We start from the raw sequence: 17,568 nt of genomic DNA on the forward strand, positions 1-17,568 counted from the left end.
GATGTCACAGAAAATTTTAAAATACAGGAAAAAAGGTTTTTTTCATTTAGAAATATACCAGAATGTTAGGTGATTATCTGAGCACTGGGATAGAAATGTTACTTTTTGGCTTTCCGTCTGTCCCAATTGTTAAAAAAAAATGTGCTACCTTTATAATCAGAAAAATCACGTTAAAATAAAAAAAAAACAGATGAGAAGCCCTTTTTATGCTGCTGGAAATATATATACTGTTTATAGAAGACCAATTTCTACTAACTCTGAATGTCTATTTTGTTAGCAGGTTTTATGTAAGCATACTTGCTGAACTCAAAAGCCCAACTAAGTAAAAATTATTGATAACTTTTACATAGCAATCACTTAATTTTTTTAAATGTAAACCTTCTATAATGACATCACACGTTTGGTTACCTCAGTAAACCAGTTAGAAAATCTAAGTTAATCTTTTCAGGAAAACTAGAGGTCATTATTCTGACCTAGTTGTTGTACTGGACTGTGAACCAGCGACGCCCTCTAGAGTTCCTGAGGGGGTGTGCAGTTTCCCTCACCTGTTAGCTAAACTCTCCAGGACTAACTACTGTTGCAGAGGGCAGTATTTATCTCCCACCTCAATACCAGCATCCAGGGTGTCAAAGGATCAGAAACAGCCAAAATAAAACCAATGAACCAGTGAAGAAATAATTAGTAAAAATTTATTGTCCACACACCAAAAAGACAGTTTGTAAACCAGGAGCACTCAAACCAAGACATGGAATGAGGTTCAGGGGTATATTGTTACAAAGCAGCTTAAACAGAACAGCGAGAAGGCAGTGTCTCCAAAGTGACTGGAAATTATGCTAAATTCAGGACTAAACTAGTTTTGTCTGCTCAGGGAAGCTTCAAGGCTGGTCTCCCTCCGCCTTTGATTTTAACAAGGGCCATGTTACTCAAAACTTTATCAGCATCACCTAGGAGCTTTTCAGACATGCAGAAACTCAGGACCCACTCTGGACTGTGGAACCAGAATCCGCATTTTTGAAAGATCCCCAAGTGACTCATCTGTGTATTAAATTTTGAGGAACACTGCTCCAGGCTACAAAGGAGTACCTTCTTCCAACTTAACACTTATGTGAAGCCCGGTTTTGCAGTTCTCCTGCTGAAACCAAGTGTTTTTCCATCCTGCCCTTACCATCCCTTACTTCCATCTTGCCCTTTGCACACTGTTCTGTCTCCAGGTTGGAAGTAAAAGTTGTGTGGGAAATGAGATAACCAAATCCTGTACGTAAAATGCAAATGTTTCCATGCTGAACCCTTCGCACAGAAGCAAAAAAGATCTAACAGCTCCAGTGTTCAACTCCAGGGCTCTACTCTGGCACTCCAGACTTCTGAAGTTCTTAAATGTAGAGGTTATTGAAAATCTGACTGCCTGCTGATGACATTTATAGAGCATGACTGTATTGTACCTAATTTTTCTAATAAATTATTATATACCTAACTGACTTTTGCCCTCGTCAAAGCAGTCACCTTGGCAAAGAGAATAAATGAAATTTTCCTTTGTTTAAAACCTATCACTTTTCTCTCAGAATTATTAGAGCCAAGATAAGAAATTCCTTCTTCTTGTCTCATTACTCTGTAGCCGTATCTAAAGTCTGATAAAAAATAATCCCTAATCACTTCCTCATTTAATCATTTTGTGATTTAGAACCATCTGGTAACTTGGTATTCGAGTAATATCCACAAAATTAGTACACCAAAGTCTGCAAAGACTTACTACCCTAGTGGATACTCACAGGTACTCAAGGCCACTTTTAAAAAATTACAGAAAAGATAAATGGTTTGAAATAAACATCATCTCCTTTGAAGAGAATATTCATTGAGATATAGAATCTGGCATATCTCTTATTTAAAAGAGTCAGCACTTAATAGTTGGCATATATTCTAATTTTTTCATTATCTATAATATTTAAACTAAGGAAATGATAAGGCAGAATAGCAAATTTCACCTTTAAAAAAATTAAAACATACAACTCACTTTAAGAAATCTACTTTAATTCCAAGAGACTCATCCAGAATGAACAGTATCATTTTCTACTATTTCTCCTCGTGCAGTAAAGCCAACAGTGAAACAACTTTCTATAATATACAATATAGATTTTTATGTTTCTTTTAAAATATCTCAGTTTCTTTGTCTATGTACTATATATAATACCATCTTAGATTTAAGAGTTCTAACAAAATTAAAACTTTTTCTTGCATCTACTCTTTTATGCCTATGAAGAATAGAGACCACACCTGAACACATAATGGCCTCATATCTTAAACCCAAGTTAACTAGTGTCTTCTGGAGAAGAAAGGTTTCATAAAATATTAATGACTTGATTCCATAAAAAAACAAACAAGTACAGCAAGTGTGAAAAAAGAAAATCCTGTTATTTGTCAATTCATGATAATATGAGGGAAAAAAGAGACAATGCATTCTTCTACAGAAAATGTGGGTTTAGAGAAGAGTTCTGATAGGATTTCACATGGTCAAGTATCCAAAGATTTGATAAGCAGCCCCCTCACTCAGAGGGAAAAAAAAATGATCTCAATGTGTTCCTCTTCTGAATTGCTCAGTAACCCCAAGTGATTTTTAAATTGGGAGGCAGATCACTGGCAATCAGTTCATCAAATTTAGACCTATCCTGAACAGGCACATTATAGAAATCAAGAACATCTCTGACCCTGCACATCTGATGAAGCCTGGAGTTAGGCACTGCATGGCCCAAGTCATCAGCTAAACGCGCCAAGAAATTGAACTTCAGACGAGCATCTTCCAGGGAGATGTCCTGCCACTTGCTGGGAAGAGATGAGCCAAAAACCTCCTTGACATGAGATTCCAAACGACTCTGGAGATCTTCAGGTGGTATGTACGCTCGGCTTCGTAAGGGTGGACACACTAAGATAGGCTCTTCCTTCACTTCTTCTGTGTTCTCAGCCACCACTGGCTTCTCTTTCCTGAAATGATCAAACAAATATGTGCATCTTTAGTTCACTGCATTAATGAAGTTAACAAGTTGACAAACACCAGACTTAATCTTGCCCGTCAATCTAAATCGACAAATAATTTGCACACTTACTACTCTTCTGGGCACTGTGGAGAGAAGAAAGAATAAGACGGGTTCCAGGCCTTGGAAGCTGATAGTTGAGTTGAACTGGCACAGGCAGAAAACAAAAGCTCATTAGATTCTACACGCTCTAAGAATTCCCATGGATGGGTGAAGAGAGTAAGGTGTCTGTCTAGGATTCTCAGTCCTCCAAGATCCAAACCCAATCCGCCTCGGTAACCTCATCTCCCCCTAATCTATACACCCTCTATGCCCTACCCAAACTAAACTACTGTTTCCCATTTTCCTAACGTCAACTATATTGTTTCCCATTTTCCTAAGGTCATGTGTTAGTTCAAGTTATATCCTGTCTGAAATGCCTTCCATCACCACCAATTTCTCACTTCCCCTTTAAGTTCCAGGACAAAACTAGTCTCTTTCAAGAAGCTTTACTTGATTTCCCCAACCAAATATAACTGCAAGTTCCTCTGATTTCCTATAGCACTTTATATCGCTCTTAGAGCATATCGCATTCTACCTGAGTTTTAATTTTATTTACATCCTACTTGTCTTACTAGATCAGGGTTTCTCAACCCAAACATTATTGACATTTTGGATCAGATAATTTTTTGTTGCGAGATGCTGTCCTGTTCATTGTAGGATGCTTAGCAGCATCCCTGGCCTCTACCCACTAAATGCCAGTAGCCCTCCTGTCCTCCAGTCATGATAACCAAAAGACATGGTCAAATGTCCCTTGGTGAGCAAAACTGTCCCCGGTTAAGAACCACTGTGCCAGATTAAGAAGTCCTGAATACAGAGACCTGTTTTACTGATTGTGAGGTCCTTTGAAAAGTGCTTGAATAAGTATTGTTGAGTACATGGGCCAACGTGAGGGAATCTGCCTGATACACCATTTCAGTGCTTAATGAAATATTTGCTCGTGAACTGACTCCCGTTTTCCAAGGAGTTGGCATCGGATTGGGACTGGTCATCTGCACAGATAGAGGAAGCACCAGAAATGCACGATGTCTGGCCAAGAATATGGTTTGTAATGCTACTCCTCTTTGTCTACCCAAAGACTCTTCCAGAAATGTATCCCTCTTTCTGCACCGATTCTTTATTAGCTTCTCCCCATCTACTAGAGGATCCCCGGGGTACACAATATGCTGTAATATCTTCCATCTTTAAAGAAAAAAATTCTTCATGGACCTCATATTCCCTTCCAGCTTCCTTTACAACAAAACTTATCAAAAGAGTTAGTTGTGTATACTTATAGTCTCTACTTCCTCACCTTTCATTTTCTCCTCAAACTACTCCAGTCACATCTCGTCAGAATGAAATGTAATCCATTCCTTCCATCTCAGTAATCTCTTAAACTGCTCCAGTTTTCTTCATAACTTACCACTTTCTGAAATTATATTCTACATTTGTTCATTTTTTCCTCCACCAGAACATATGCCCTATGAGGACAAAGATTTGGTCTGTCTCATTAATAACTGTATCTCTAACACCCAGATACCAAGCATATAGTAGACTCTCTACAGATATTTGCGGAATGAATGAATGGAACACATTTGAAGGAGCTTTGAGAAATAATAACAAACACTGACCAAAAAAGGGGGGAAGCTAAAAAATACCTGAGCTGATAACAAAAATCCTTCTGGACTAAAGGAGTTTTTGTTTGAAATCTGAATGTGTACATTGTTCCCTGAGGTTCCCACAAATTTTGATATCCTAACATATCTGAATCAGAGATTTACCTTCAAAAGCTTCCACACGGCGCTGTGGGAAAAGCAGTGGATGGTGAGTTAAGAGACCTGGGTTCAGATGGAGCTGTGCCATTAACTTGTTTCGTGGCTTTTAGCAAAATATTCCTCTTTGTGGGGCCTCAGTTTCCTCACAAGTCAGAGGACTTAAGCTCTGAGAAGGGACTTTGTTTCCGCTGCTGTGTCCTACTTAGGGAAATGCTGGGCCGGAGCAGCGACTCAACGAATGAACAAACGAACAAAATGAGGAGGCTGCACTTCATCCCTGAATCTTAGAGATCTCAACACTCAAAATCCTAACGCGCTTTCTCAGCCGCAAGCCCAGGGTCCTGTCTTAATAGCACCACACTCCCTTTTAATTCGTCCCTTCATCCTGCTCACTTTCTCTCCTTACTTTCCGTGAATGTGACCCACCGACTACCCTTCCGCTTTACCTGAATCGAGACCAAAATTCTCTGCGGGGCGTCCCTGAGACTATCCACGTGAGGCCTCTTCGGGTAACGCCGGACACCCAGAGCGCCGCCATCTCCGAAGGGAGTTACAGACCAGAGCTCCGCCCCCAGCCGGCAGTGACGCACCAAGACTAGCCAATCGAGTGTAAGCTTAGTGGCAGGTGCTCCCTTTTTCTTGACTCACCAGGGGTTCCCTCTCCATTTGTATGCCGGGAAATGTAGTCCAGTAGCCATTGCCGGCGGAGGCCGGACCGAGACGCTCTCTCAAAGCGTGACGGGAGTTGTAGTTGGTCGGGGTCCCGGGAAGGTTCCGGGTGACGCCTTCTGGTCCGGGGGCGGGCGGTCATAGCGCTTCTTGGCTGAAAGGAGGAGGAACTGGCAACGGGGAGGAGGCTCCAGCAAGGCCTGGAAGGCTGCGTAGCCGGGCAGGAGAGGGGGTTTGGGAGTTAGGGGGAGGCCAAATAGCTCGTGTGATATGCTGCTGGGGTCGTGACCGCTGGGGGACCGAGGCAGGACTTGGCCAGACCCATTCTGGAGGCCTCGCGTTCGTCGGGCCTATTCTCCCGCGGCCGGGTAGGCCTCACCGGAGGCTCCTCTGCGTGCGGCCGCCGCGCCTTCCTGCCCTGATTTTCTGTCCGGGAGATGGCTTCCCCGAGCCCCCCGCCGGAGCCAAAGGTGAGTCGCCCCTCCAGGTATCCCCGTTCTCGCCGCCACCGGAGCTAGGCCGCGCCACCGCCCCCCCAGCGCCCCGACCGTGGTCTCTAGGGCCAGCGCGGTGCGAGGAAGTACCCCCTAGTGCTCTGGGTGCGGTTCGCCTCCAGACTGCCCACTGGCTCCTTTTTCTCAAGAGCGACTTGATAAATCAGCTGGAGAAAATTAGTAATGCTGCCAACTAGTGCTCTCGTTTGTGAGTTCTTCCAGGTAAAGCACCATTTTTGACCTTCCCCTGTGTCTTCTGTGCCTCTCACGATGCCTGGACCCAAGGTAGACGCTTACACAACTTCATGGAATTGAATTAAACAGGGTCTCAAGCCAGTGCAAATAGAGAATTGGAGCGGGGCAATGAGGAGCAGGAAGGTTGGGGAGGCCTTGGGGCAGTTTCTTCTAATGAAAATATTAGGGCATGATTGTTGAACCAGAAAAGCCTTAGCCTTAAGCCCCTCGTTACGGGGGACAGGGAACCAGTTCAATTATCCTGTAGTTTGAGGTGCCTGTCTGTTACAGTCGGTTCCCGGAATTGGGCCCCATTTGGAACTCGAAGTTACCATGTTCCTCCTAGCCTACCCGGCCCTGATAAGTGATTGCTTCTGCTACTTTCAGTGGTAGAATTGTCCTTGAGACAACAAGAACTGACTACAGAAATCATACTATTTCAGGGGTTGCTGACATTTGAGGATGTGGCTGTGTTTTTTACCCAGGAGGAGTGGGATTATCTGGATCCAGCTCAGAGAAGCCTGTATAAAGATGTCATGATGGAGAATTATGGAAACCTGGTGTCACTGGGTAAGAATCTGCTGTTTCTCTGAATCCAATATCTAAGGGGCTATTAGATACCAGACTCAGAGGACACTTGGACCAGTACCAGTACCAAAGCTGCTTTGTTCCAAAGTTCTGATTCAACCTTTTCAGTCATTGTTTCCATGACTCTCATCCCTAACATCCTTGCACTGACCAAAATACAAGCCTTTTTGGCTTTTTATCTTCATAATCTCATTCCCATATTGCTCTGTACTTTCCCTCCAAGCTCATCCTCCCACTGCTTTCCTCCCACCCCTTCTCACTCTGCCTTCTGGAGCCCCTGTTCCTCTTCACATAATGTTCCCTACCCCTCCTGGCCTTGACTGAAACCTGGCACTTTCCCAAGGACACTATTTCTCTGGCAGGGCCTGCTTATTTTCCCACATCCTCTTCCTTCCCCATCCTTTGTCTCAAGGCTGAAAGGGAGAAGTTATTGTTCTCCCAGCTTTTCAGTGCTATTCTCAAAGCATTAGTTTTCCATCTTCAAACCAAATCTTTCTCCTTTGAGGCCTCAGCAGTCTTATTCTACCCACTCAATTCCTTTTCACTATCATCTGTCAACTTTTTTTTTTTTGGTCCCTCACACATAGACTTTGTCATGTGTTCCAGAGTTTTCTCTAGGGTAACCCACACCGTCGATGATGCAGTCAATCCTTAAGCCTCACTGTATCTTAACCGTATTGTCTTCAGGGACCCTGCTTTCCCTTTTTTATTCAGCAGTTCACATCAATGGTCATCTTCCTCAATTTTATCGTTTTGTTTAAGGCAAATCTTAAACCCCAATATTTTGGTCTTTGACCAATTATTCAGACAATAGGTATTTGTTGACTGACTAAACAGGGGTGACCGGAGCAGACATGATCTCTGCTCCTGTGGAGCTTACTATAATTGCTTACCTTTCTACCTCTCCTACTCCTTTCCTACTTTCATTCTTAATGATGTTTCCTGTTCCTCCACTTCGCTGATTTTTTTCCCATGCTATCCATCTCTTCTTGACTTTGCCTTTTCATCTAATCCATGGACCTGTGAATTATCACCAGCATGCTCTCTTGCTTTGTCATTATGCTCTGCCCATTCTGTAAACTTCAAATCCTATATTGGTTATAAACTGTGCCTTTCTTTTCTCCTACCTGAGTTGCTAAACACAGCAGGAGAAATTCTTTAACTGAAAGGATTCATGTCCTGTATATATGCCTGGCTTTTCTTCCTTCTAGTCTCCACTGGGTTTTTGCATCTCATCAAATTTCTTATCTTTGATTTGCTAATTCCCCTGTTCCATTTAGTGACTATTTCAAAAACTTAAAGTTTTTTGCTTGAGTCTGTCACTCAGTTGTGGACCTTAACTTTCGGCTTCACAGAGAAGACAGAGACCTCTAGACATGAACTCTCAACTTTTCTGCCCCTCATCTGCACACATAAGGCTCCTCCTGTCTTCTCACTTCTCCAGGAACTTGTTCATCAGTCATCTTTTTTTTTTCGCCTTACAGCTTCAGTGTCTATTCCTTCTCCCCTGGTGCCTTTATTCTGATGATAAGCATATTCCTGGTTTTTCCACTTGGGGAGAGGAGAAGGGGGAAAAAACTCTTCGTTGAGCCAGTCTGCCTCTTGCTATTCCTTGTAACCTGCAACTCATTCTCCTCACAGCCAAAGTTTATACGAGTAGTTAATGTGTGTTCTCTACTTCTTTACCTCCCATTATCTCCAAGCCCCTTTTCTTGCCTCTGCCATCCCCTTAAATTGCTTAACATTCATCTGTAATAACCCAGTTGTCAAATGCAGTAGACTCTTTCGGGACTTTATTTTATTCCGCCTCTCTATAGATAACTTGAAACTCTTTATTGCTGCCTTCCATTGTCTTGCATTCTCAGACTTCTGGTCAGTCTGTATACTTTGCTTGGTGGACCATATCTACACCTGGGGCATCGGCGACCACTGTGTGATGCTAAGTGCCAAATCTTTACCTCCACCTGAGAGAGGCATTATGGAGCCTAACTGCCTAAGTGAAATCCTGGTTTCACCACTTAGCCTTGTGACGATGGGTGAATTACTTCACGCTTCTGTGCCTGTTTCTTTTTTAATAAAATGAAGTAATAATAGCAGTTGCCTGTTAGTGCTATTGTGAGCGTTAACTGAGTTAATATATGTAAAGCACTTAGGACACAGACTAACATGTAGTAAGTACAATGTAAATGTTGACTGCTATCATCATCATCATTGTCATTGTCTTCTCTCTTGAACTCCAAATTCTTAGTCACCTCCTTTTGAAAACCATGTAAGTAACTCACACCTGGCAAAGATCTCAAGGGCCTCCTCTTCAGAATTAAGCACTCCTTTCTCTGTGCTACTGTGTGCACTTCCATTGTTGAATTTATCACACTGTACTACAATCATTTGTGTTATTTTTCTAACCAGACTGATTTCCACGAGAACAATAACTATATCTTTTTCATTTGATTTCTCTAGCACTTAGTACAGAGCAGGCATGTATTATATGCTTCTTAAATATTTGAATGACTGAGTGAATATACTTAAGACTCACTACCTCTTGACTAGATTATTGCATTAGCCTTTTGCCACCAGTCTCCCTTTCTTTTAATATACTCTCTTCACTGCCACCAAACTGATTTTGTGTTAGTTAATGACTTACGGCTTCTGATGATTCTTGATAGCTTACAGGATAAAAATCTTAATTGCTTCTCCTACATACTAGGACCTCACTATATAGCTCGTGCCTGGTTTTCTAGCTTCATCTGTTATTTCCCACACAGTACTTCCATCTTCAGCCATATCAGCTGCTAATTTTTTTTTCCAATATGCCGTGGTGTCTCTGAGTCACTGCCAGCTTTATCCACACATATGGTATCGTGGTAGAGAGAACCAGGCAAATGCCCAGCCTGGCCTGTCCCTGGTACTGCAAAATGTGAGTACCATATGGACAGAGGTGTGGCAGTGAGCCCTTCTGTGATCTGCTTTCAGGCTCTCTTCTTTATTTTGGCGAAATACAGCTTTTCATCAGTTATTATTTCTTCCTCTACAATCTTCTCATCCTTCTCTATAGACTGTATCTCCATCTCCTTGATGAGAGAGCATGATTACTCGACTGTTCCGCTGTAGTGTTTTCCTCCACTTCATCGTGTTGCTTTACTTAACACAACGCTCTTCTAGCTGTGTAAATTTTGGCTCTTTATTTATAACTTTCATTTTCATGCTAATTTTTCTTTAAAAACTTTAATAACTTCAGTGGTGATACAGCTGACAGCTTGCTCTCTCAGTTCTTGATTTTTCAGTTCTTTCAATGGAAATCAGCTTCTTCAGTTTTAGTGACTTCTCTCCAGTCTACCTGAGCCATGTTGGACCTTGACAGAATTGGGAATTGATGTACCTACAAAACCTTAAACTCATTGTTTCTTTTCTTTAACTATTGTCTCTCTTCAATTATTTGTTCCACTGCTCATCCATTGAATAAATTGTTATCAAGCACTGTCCTAGCCCTAGGAATGCAAATTCTTCCCCATTCTCTCATTCTTTTACCGAGAAAACTTTTTATACTCTGTTGGATAGCAGGATTGGCAGCTGTGGTCCACAGGACGAATCTGGCCCATTGCCTGTTTTTGTAAATAAAGTTTTGTTGGAACATGGACATGCCCATTCCTTTATGTGTTATCTGTGACTGCTTACATGCCTCAGTGGTGGAGTTGAGTAGTTGCAGCAGAGACCAAAGCCACAAAACGAAAAATATTTATTGTCTGCCCCTTTTTAGGAAATATGTGCCAGTTCCTGTTCTGTCCTAAAGTTCAGGCCCCTGCACTTTACCATTTCCTTGCTGTCTCTCTCTCCCTTCAGCTACTGTATTATTAAAACTGATTAAAGATTATAGGAATCAACTCAAGCTAGCTTAAGCCAGTAAGAGAAGTTATTATAGGGACAGAGATGGCTCGTGGAAAATATGAGCAGGATTGCAACAGGACATCAGAAAAGGACTAAAATCAAAAATTGGCTCACTCTCAGGAAATCAGGAATTAACTCTTTGTACTCTGTTTCTTTCTTCTTTGCACACTAGTCTTTCTTCCTTGTGTCCACATGCTGCTGTTCTTTTAGCTTCTGAGTTGATAGGTTACAATTCTAGTCACATTCAGAATAACTAGCAATTTCAGTTTCAGTTCCAGATTCCTGGGAGAGATGCATTTTGAGTCAACTGTCTATTCTAGGCAACTTATCTGTGATCATAGGATGGGAACATGTAATAGAAGCATTGCAGACATCTCAGGAGTTGATTCTAGCTGTCAAGCCCAGATATATAATGGATGGTCATTTCTAGGCTGCTCTGTGTGGAAGCCCAGACTCACTTGTTTTCTTTACCTAACTGTTTGACCTATTTATTTTCTTGCCACTGCCCCTCTGCTTTATTTACTTTAGCAATACATCACACTGTATGTCTGGTAAGATAAGTCGTTCTTCTGTATGCTTTTTCAGGAATACTTAACTGGATTTCTGCATTCTTCCAATTGAAATTTAGACTCGTTGGGGTTTTTTAATTGGTTCATAGAATTTTGATTGGAATACAGTTAGCTTCATAGATTGATTTGGGAAGAATTGAGGTCCTTATAGTACTGACTCATTTCAGCAATTTGGTTGACTCTACTTAACTGTCTTATGTCCTTCAGAAAAATTTTATGATTATTTTGGTGAATCTTGCATGTTTCTTGTTAGATTTAGTCCTAGGTTTTATGGTTTCTGTTATTGTGAAGAGTATATTTTGTTTTTCTGGACTATTTACTAACTGGTTATTCTTGGTACTAAGAATCAATATTTACTTTATATATTAGTCTTTTGTTGCTGTTTCATTTAGTTCTTTGAGGAATTTTTGATAGAAATTCATATCTTCTGCAAATGATGATAATTTTGTCTTATTCCTTTGAGTAAAAGCCCTGCGACAAGGTCCACTGAGTAAACATTGTGAAGAGACTTGCCCTTGTCACAGGAATTTATAATCCAATGGAGGAGACAAACACAGACAGTTAAAAGTGCAGTGTAATAATAGCTGTAACACATTTATGGACAAGGGCTGTGATAAAAACAACACCTAAATCTATCTGGTGAAGGCTTTGTAGAGGAACTGTTGCTTTGAATTGAGTCTTAAAGAGAAACCAAGAGTTTGCCAGGTAAACAATATTGGGGACATTTAGTAAATGAGATATGCAAAGAAATGTCATAAAAGATTATATAACGCAAGGAATTTGCCCACTTAAAGTGTGAGGGAGTGGTAGGAGAGTGAATTGAGGCTTAGAGACCATGTCAGAAACTGCTGCCTATCATTGTATAAAGAGCTTTGAAATCAAAGCTTTGATCTTAGAGATGATGGAGTGCTCATGAATCTACAGGTGGTAATATGACTAGAATTCCATTTTATGAAGATATCTCTGAATTCAATGAAGTAGATGTAGTTTGGGGGCAGCCTAAAGACCAGAGCTAAGGATTATTAGATGGCTTTTGCAATCATCCAGGGAAATCATGGAAAGAAGGGAGATGCTAGAGAGTAGAATCATTGATTTTGGAGATTGATTAACGGTAAGAAAAAGGGAGAAATCCAGGTTGATTTGTGGCTTTAGGACTTCAGTGTAATGGCTGGTGATGCCTCTCAAGAGAAGATGATTAGAGCTGGAGACAGACATGACAGCAGATGATGGTGATCATGTTAATTGTGAACCCTTTTTGAGACATCTCTAAGTGGTGCTATTCAGAGAGTGAGATAAGGATGTAAATATGGGTAACAATATCCTTAAACAGTTGACCGAGGAAGAGAAATACATGAGAGAAATGCAGTATTAGAAAAGGCCAGAGAAGAAGTAGAGAAGGAACTAGAAGAATATGATAGGATAGAAACCAAAAACAGTGTCAAGAGATGGGAGTAGTCAACAGTGTGAGAGGCTGCTGAGTAAAATAAGGACTGAAAAAATGTCCATTGTGTTTGTTATTTGAAAGTCATTGGTAACTTAATGAGAAGTTTCTCTAGATGTTGGAAACGGAGACCAGATTTCACAGTAGGTTGTAGAATACACTGAATGGGAAGAGGTTGGGCATGGAAAACAGTTAGGAAATGGAGAGCTACAGTGTTAAGGTTTCTTTCAAAGCTTGGATTTCATCAAGAGAAGGATTTCAGGTTCAAGATAGAGTTGAGCATATTTGTATTTTGGTAGGACATGTCAATGGAGAATACAGATTGAAGAAAGAGGAAAAAATGGTAATAACTGAACAAGCGCCCAGACGAACAAGTGGGATCAAGAGAGGGTAGATGGATTAGCCTTGGATAGGAATGGGATATATCTTCGTGTACCATTGTAGATAATTTTACAGGTAGGGGGCAGAAAGTTGAGGGAGTTCTTTCACTCTTTTTTATCGTGTGAAAGAAAACCCAGTCCACTGAAAGTGAATTTGAGACAGACCGCTGTAAGTACAATCATGCACCATGTAATGACGTTTCAGTCAACTGACCACATATATGGTGGTGGTTCCGTAAGATTGGTACCGTAGAGCCTAGCTGTGTAATAGGCTTTACCATCTAGGTTTGTGTAAGTACACTCTATGATGTTCACACAACAACAAAATCACCTAACACCACATTTCTCAGAATGTATCCTCATCATTAAGTGACACATGACTGTAGCCTACATAGAAATAAAGTTTCTACTAGTTTCTTAAGGGGATGAGAGAAGGTTTTCTTTGGAATAAAATAACTTAATGACTGGTTTGAAGTAAGTGAAAAGAAAATTCAAAGATGACTTCACAGTTACAAGACTGGAAAATTGAGAGAAAAGAGGAGGTCTGATAAAGGGAATTGTTTAGGGCCAAATATAAATTTGGTAGTGATAGAATCTTCTGGTGGAGTTATCCAACAGGCAGCAAGAGATAGAAAATCAGGAAAGGAGTCAGAGGCAGACTTAAGTGTCCTATATGCCACTCTTTTACATCATAGACTGTTATGTTATCTTTCCTCCAACACATGCAGGATTTTCATATCTTAGATGTCATGCTGACTTGTCAGTTGGAATTGGGTGGTTCCAATTTGGGTCTTAGATCTTTAGAGGAGTGAGAATCATGTATACTTCAAGAATGTGGTATGATTTGTGGTAGGTGAAGTCATAAGCTACTGCAAAGTTCTCTGTCTTTGTTTCTTCCATTAGCTCTGACCATGTTCCTTTATTTTTTTTCCGTCTTTCTTTATCATAGACTCCATGTCACTTCAACCTATTATTTTTTAAGCCATTTTATCTCTTGATAAAGGACTACTTTACTTAATATTTTCTTTATCATATTATTTTCTTTCTTTGTTATGTTATTTTCTTTCTCCATTGTACTTGTCATCCATACCATTTGGTAGAGGGCTTCATGTTTTATCCCTGAATCTGGGATCATTACACAATGCCTGGAATGCTTTTGATTGCAATAAGTTATTGTTAATGAATGAATTGTTGCTTCCCTTGGTTTTTGTCTTTTATCCTTGTCAGCATCATTTTATGTGTTCCTTTATGTCAGTTATTTGGTGTACTCACATTCCAATAATGCTGTCTCATCCTAAGTTTTCCGGTACCTACTATTTTCTTCCTATGTTGTTCTTTCTTCCTGGATAGCATTCCTCCTACCACTACTTGTTTTATTTCTTTGTTTGCCCATTTTACCTCGCATAATTCACTGTTGATTTATCAGCGCTTCCTCCCAACTCTACTTGTTCCTACTAACTCATTCTTTGCCCAGTAATCACTCTTTTCATACCCCTTCTCCAAGAAAAACGTTTCATTTCATCAGATAACTAATACTAAATAATAATATTGATATAGCTTATACTCTTTGCCAGATACTGTTCTAAGTGCTTTATGTATATGAACTAACTTAATCTTCTCAACAGTACCATGAGGTAGTAAACTACATTTTATAGACATAGTAGATTAATTTATCTTATCTTATTTTTCTGACAGTTTCTCCTTGCTAGCAAAGAGCTTGGCTCATGTTTCTGTTTTCTTTGTATTATTCCAGATGTTTTGAACAGAGATAAGGATGAGGAGCCAACTGTGAAACAAGAAATTGAGGAAATTGAGGAAGAAGTGGAACCACAGGGTGTAATAGTTACAAGAATCAAAAGTGAAATTGACCAGGATCCCATGGGTAGGGAAACTTTTGAACTTGTTGGTAGGTTAGATAAACAGAGAGGAATCTTTTTATGGGAAATTCCAAGGGAATCTTTGACCCAGGAACAGAGAATGTTCAGAGGAAACACTAACATTATCCGTAAGAGACCAACTTCGGAAGAGAAATGCCATAAATGTGAAGAATGTGGAAAGGGTTTTGTGCGCAAGGCCCATTTCATTCAACATCAAAGGGTCCATACTGGTGAGAAACCTTTTCAATGCAATGAATGTGGGAAAAGTTTTAGTCGCAGTTCATTCGTTATTGAACACCAGAGAATTCACACTGGGGAAAGGCCATATGAGTGTAATTACTGTGGGAAAACGTTTAGTGTGAGCTCAACCCTTATTAGACATCAGAGAATCCACACTGGAGAGAGACCATATCAGTGTAATCAGTGTAAACAGAGCTTCAGCCAGAGAAGGAGCCTCGTTAAACATCAAAGGATTCACACAGGTGAGAAACCCCATAAATGTAATGACTGTGGAAAAGCCTTCAGCTGGAAGTCACACCTCATTGAACATCAGAGAACTCACACTGGTGAGAAACCCTATCACTGTACCAAATGTAAGAAAAGCTTTAGTCGAAATTCATTACTTGTTGAACATCAGAGAATTCACACTGGGGAAAGACCCCATAAATGTGGTGAATGTGGGAAAGCCTTTAGATTAAGTACATACCTTATACAACACCAAAAAATCCACACTGGTGAGAAGCCGTTTCTTTGCATTGAATGTGGAAAAAGTTTCAGTCGGAGCTCATTTCTTATCGAACATCAGAGGATCCATACAGGTGAAAGACCTTATCAGTGCAAAGAGTGCGGGAAAAGCTTCAGTCAACTCTGCAACCTTACTCGTCATCAGAGAATTCACACAGGAGACAAACCCCATAAATGTGAGGAATGCGGAAAAGCCTTTAGTAGAAGCTCAGGTCTTATTCAGCATCAAAGAATCCACACCAGAGAGAAGACTTATTCATACAGTGAAACTAAGGAAAGTTTTGATCCAAATTGCAGTCTTGTTATACAGCAGGAAGTCTATCCTAAGGAAAAATCTTATAAATGTGATGAATGTGGGAAAACTTTTAGTGTCAGTGCTCATCTTGTACAACATCAAAGAATCCACACTGGTGAAAAGCCCTATCTGTGTACTGTATGTGGGAAAAGCTTCAGTCGGAGCTCATTTCTTATTGAACATCAGAGAATCCACACTGGTGAGAGACCCTATCTGTGCAGACAGTGTGGCAAAAGCTTTAGTCAACTTTGTAATCTGATTCGACATCAGGGTGTTCACACAGGGAATAAACCCCATAAATGTGATGAATGTGGGAAGGCCTTTAGCCGGAACTCAGGCCTTATTCAGCATCAGAGAATACACACAGGCGAGAAACCTTACAAGTGTGAGAAGTGTGACAAAAGCTTTAGTCAACAGCGCAGCCTTGTCAACCATCAGAAGATCCATGCAGAGGTGAAAACCCAAGAAACCCATGAATGTGATGCTTGTGGTGAAGCCTTCAATTGCCGCATCTCTCTTCTTCAGCATCAAAAATTGCACACTACATGGATGCAGTAAATGTAGAGAAATGTTTAAGCTTAGTTTGACTTGAGACTAGGTACCCAAGTTTCAGTGTGGCTCAACATGAGTCAGATTGAGTGATAAAGCAAATTCTCCTTGGCCTCAGGCAAATGGTTTCTAAAGATTCTGTGAATAGTGATCAGCTATCTACAGGCAGTTGAAGACTTCCGTTACTCTTTGTTTTGACGATCATAAAAAAAGACTCAGTAATTTAAGTATCTTTAACAAATCTTTCAGCAGAGAGGTTAAACCCAGGTTCAGAGCACTTGGTCGTAATTAATAAAAGGAGAAGGACAAAGTTGCATTGGTACAAGGGAGCTGGAAGCAGCTGATGTTAGAAAACTAATTATTCAAAGAGTTCTCTGCCACCATCTTATATGGTGGTTCTTTCGGTTCTATGATATGTTTGGCTGTGCATGCCAAAGTCTGGTAATTAAGCATATGATTAAATTTTCAAGGAAACAAAGCCCGAATGTTTTTGTTTTTTGAAACTGGTATCCAAAGTTTTTGTTATTTAAGAAAGCCAGTCATTTGGTGTGTGAGTTAAAGAAAGGCAGTTCCAATGCCTTGTCGTTCCCAGATCTGTAAAATGAGTGGACCATTACATGTAAAGATTGAAGAATTAACAAACCCAGCAAAGGTGTTACCAAGGAACCTTTGGGAGTGCCTTTTTTTTTCCCCAAGATGGGCTGGAAAAGGTGGAGGAAGGCAGTGTTCTTTTTATGCCCTCCCATCTATGAAAGATATTTGTAGTCCTATGAAATAATCTTTTTCCTCCCCTGCCGGTAGCATGTAAAAGTGTACATATTTTGATTACCAAGAGTTCGAAATAAAAAGAACTGGAGTCTATGCTAGGAAGCTGAGATATTTTGGTATTGCTTTGGTTTTTATGGTAACTAGACTTTGCATGCAATTTTAAAATCCTTATTTCTGGCTCTAGGGCTTCCCTTAGTTAATGGTTGTTATAAACCTATTAATTCATCTGTTTTAATAATTAAACCTGTTTGGGTTTTTT

The 17,568-nt window shown here is 40.4% G+C and overlaps 2 protein-coding genes across 4 annotated transcripts; one reads left to right on the forward strand and one right to left on the reverse strand.

Annotated features, from left to right (window-relative positions):
* Nucleotides 1–667: 667 nt before the first annotated feature.
* Nucleotides 668–5,450, reverse strand: MRPL50 (mitochondrial ribosomal protein L50). The gene is made up of 2 exons (XM_008522482.2): nucleotides 5,263–5,450; nucleotides 668–2,973 (listed from the first exon to the last, which is right to left on the reverse strand). Exons 1-2 carry the CDS (start codon nucleotides 5,352–5,354, stop codon nucleotides 2,589–2,591), a joined length of 477 nt encoding a protein of 158 aa, XP_008520704.1. The 5' UTR covers nucleotides 5,355–5,450; the 3' UTR covers nucleotides 668–2,588.
* Nucleotides 5,451–5,573: 123 nt separating this feature from the next.
* On the forward strand, nucleotides 5,574–17,568 carry ZNF189 (zinc finger protein 189). 3 transcript variants are annotated; one of them, XM_008522479.2, is made up of 3 exons: nucleotides 5,574–5,955; nucleotides 6,657–6,783; nucleotides 14,830–17,568. In XM_008522479.2, exons 1-3 carry the CDS (start codon nucleotides 5,923–5,925, stop codon nucleotides 16,548–16,550), a joined length of 1,881 nt encoding a protein of 626 aa, XP_008520701.2. In that variant the 5' UTR covers nucleotides 5,574–5,922; the 3' UTR covers nucleotides 16,551–17,568. The 3 variants fall into 3 exon arrangements, with proteins under 3 accessions (XP_008520701.2, XP_008520703.2, XP_008520702.2); XM_008522481.2 differs by having other exon boundaries at nucleotides 5,612–5,955; nucleotides 6,702–6,783; XM_008522480.2 differs by having other exon boundaries at nucleotides 5,626–5,955; nucleotides 6,699–6,783.

Source organism: Equus przewalskii, chromosome 26, assembly GCF_037783145.1.
Source record: "Equus przewalskii isolate Varuska chromosome 26, EquPr2, whole genome shotgun sequence".
NCBI lineage: Eukaryota > Metazoa > Chordata > Mammalia > Perissodactyla > Equidae > Equus > Equus przewalskii.

What these genes read in the sequence shown, in the direction of transcription:
- MRPL50 (XM_008522482.2), bottom strand. Translation starts at nt 5,354, where the DNA reads ATGGCGGCGCTCTGGGTGTCCGGCGTTACCCGAAGAGGCCTCACGTGG. An exon ending in GAATTTTGGTCTCGATTCAG is followed by an intron (nt 2,974 to 5,262) that starts GTAAAGCGGAAG and finishes TGATCATTTCAG; the next exon opens with GAAAGAGAAGCCAGTGGTGG.
- ZNF189 (XM_008522479.2), top strand. Translation starts at nt 5,923, where the DNA reads ATGGCTTCCCCGAGCCCCCCGCCGGAGCCAAAG. An exon ending in GCCCCCCGCCGGAGCCAAAG is followed by an intron (nt 5,956 to 6,656) that starts GTGAGTCGCCCC and finishes ATACTATTTCAG; the next exon opens with GGGTTGCTGACATTTGAGGA. An exon ending in TGGAAACCTGGTGTCACTGG is followed by an intron (nt 6,784 to 14,829) that starts GTAAGAATCTGC and finishes GTATTATTCCAG; the next exon opens with ATGTTTTGAACAGAGATAAG.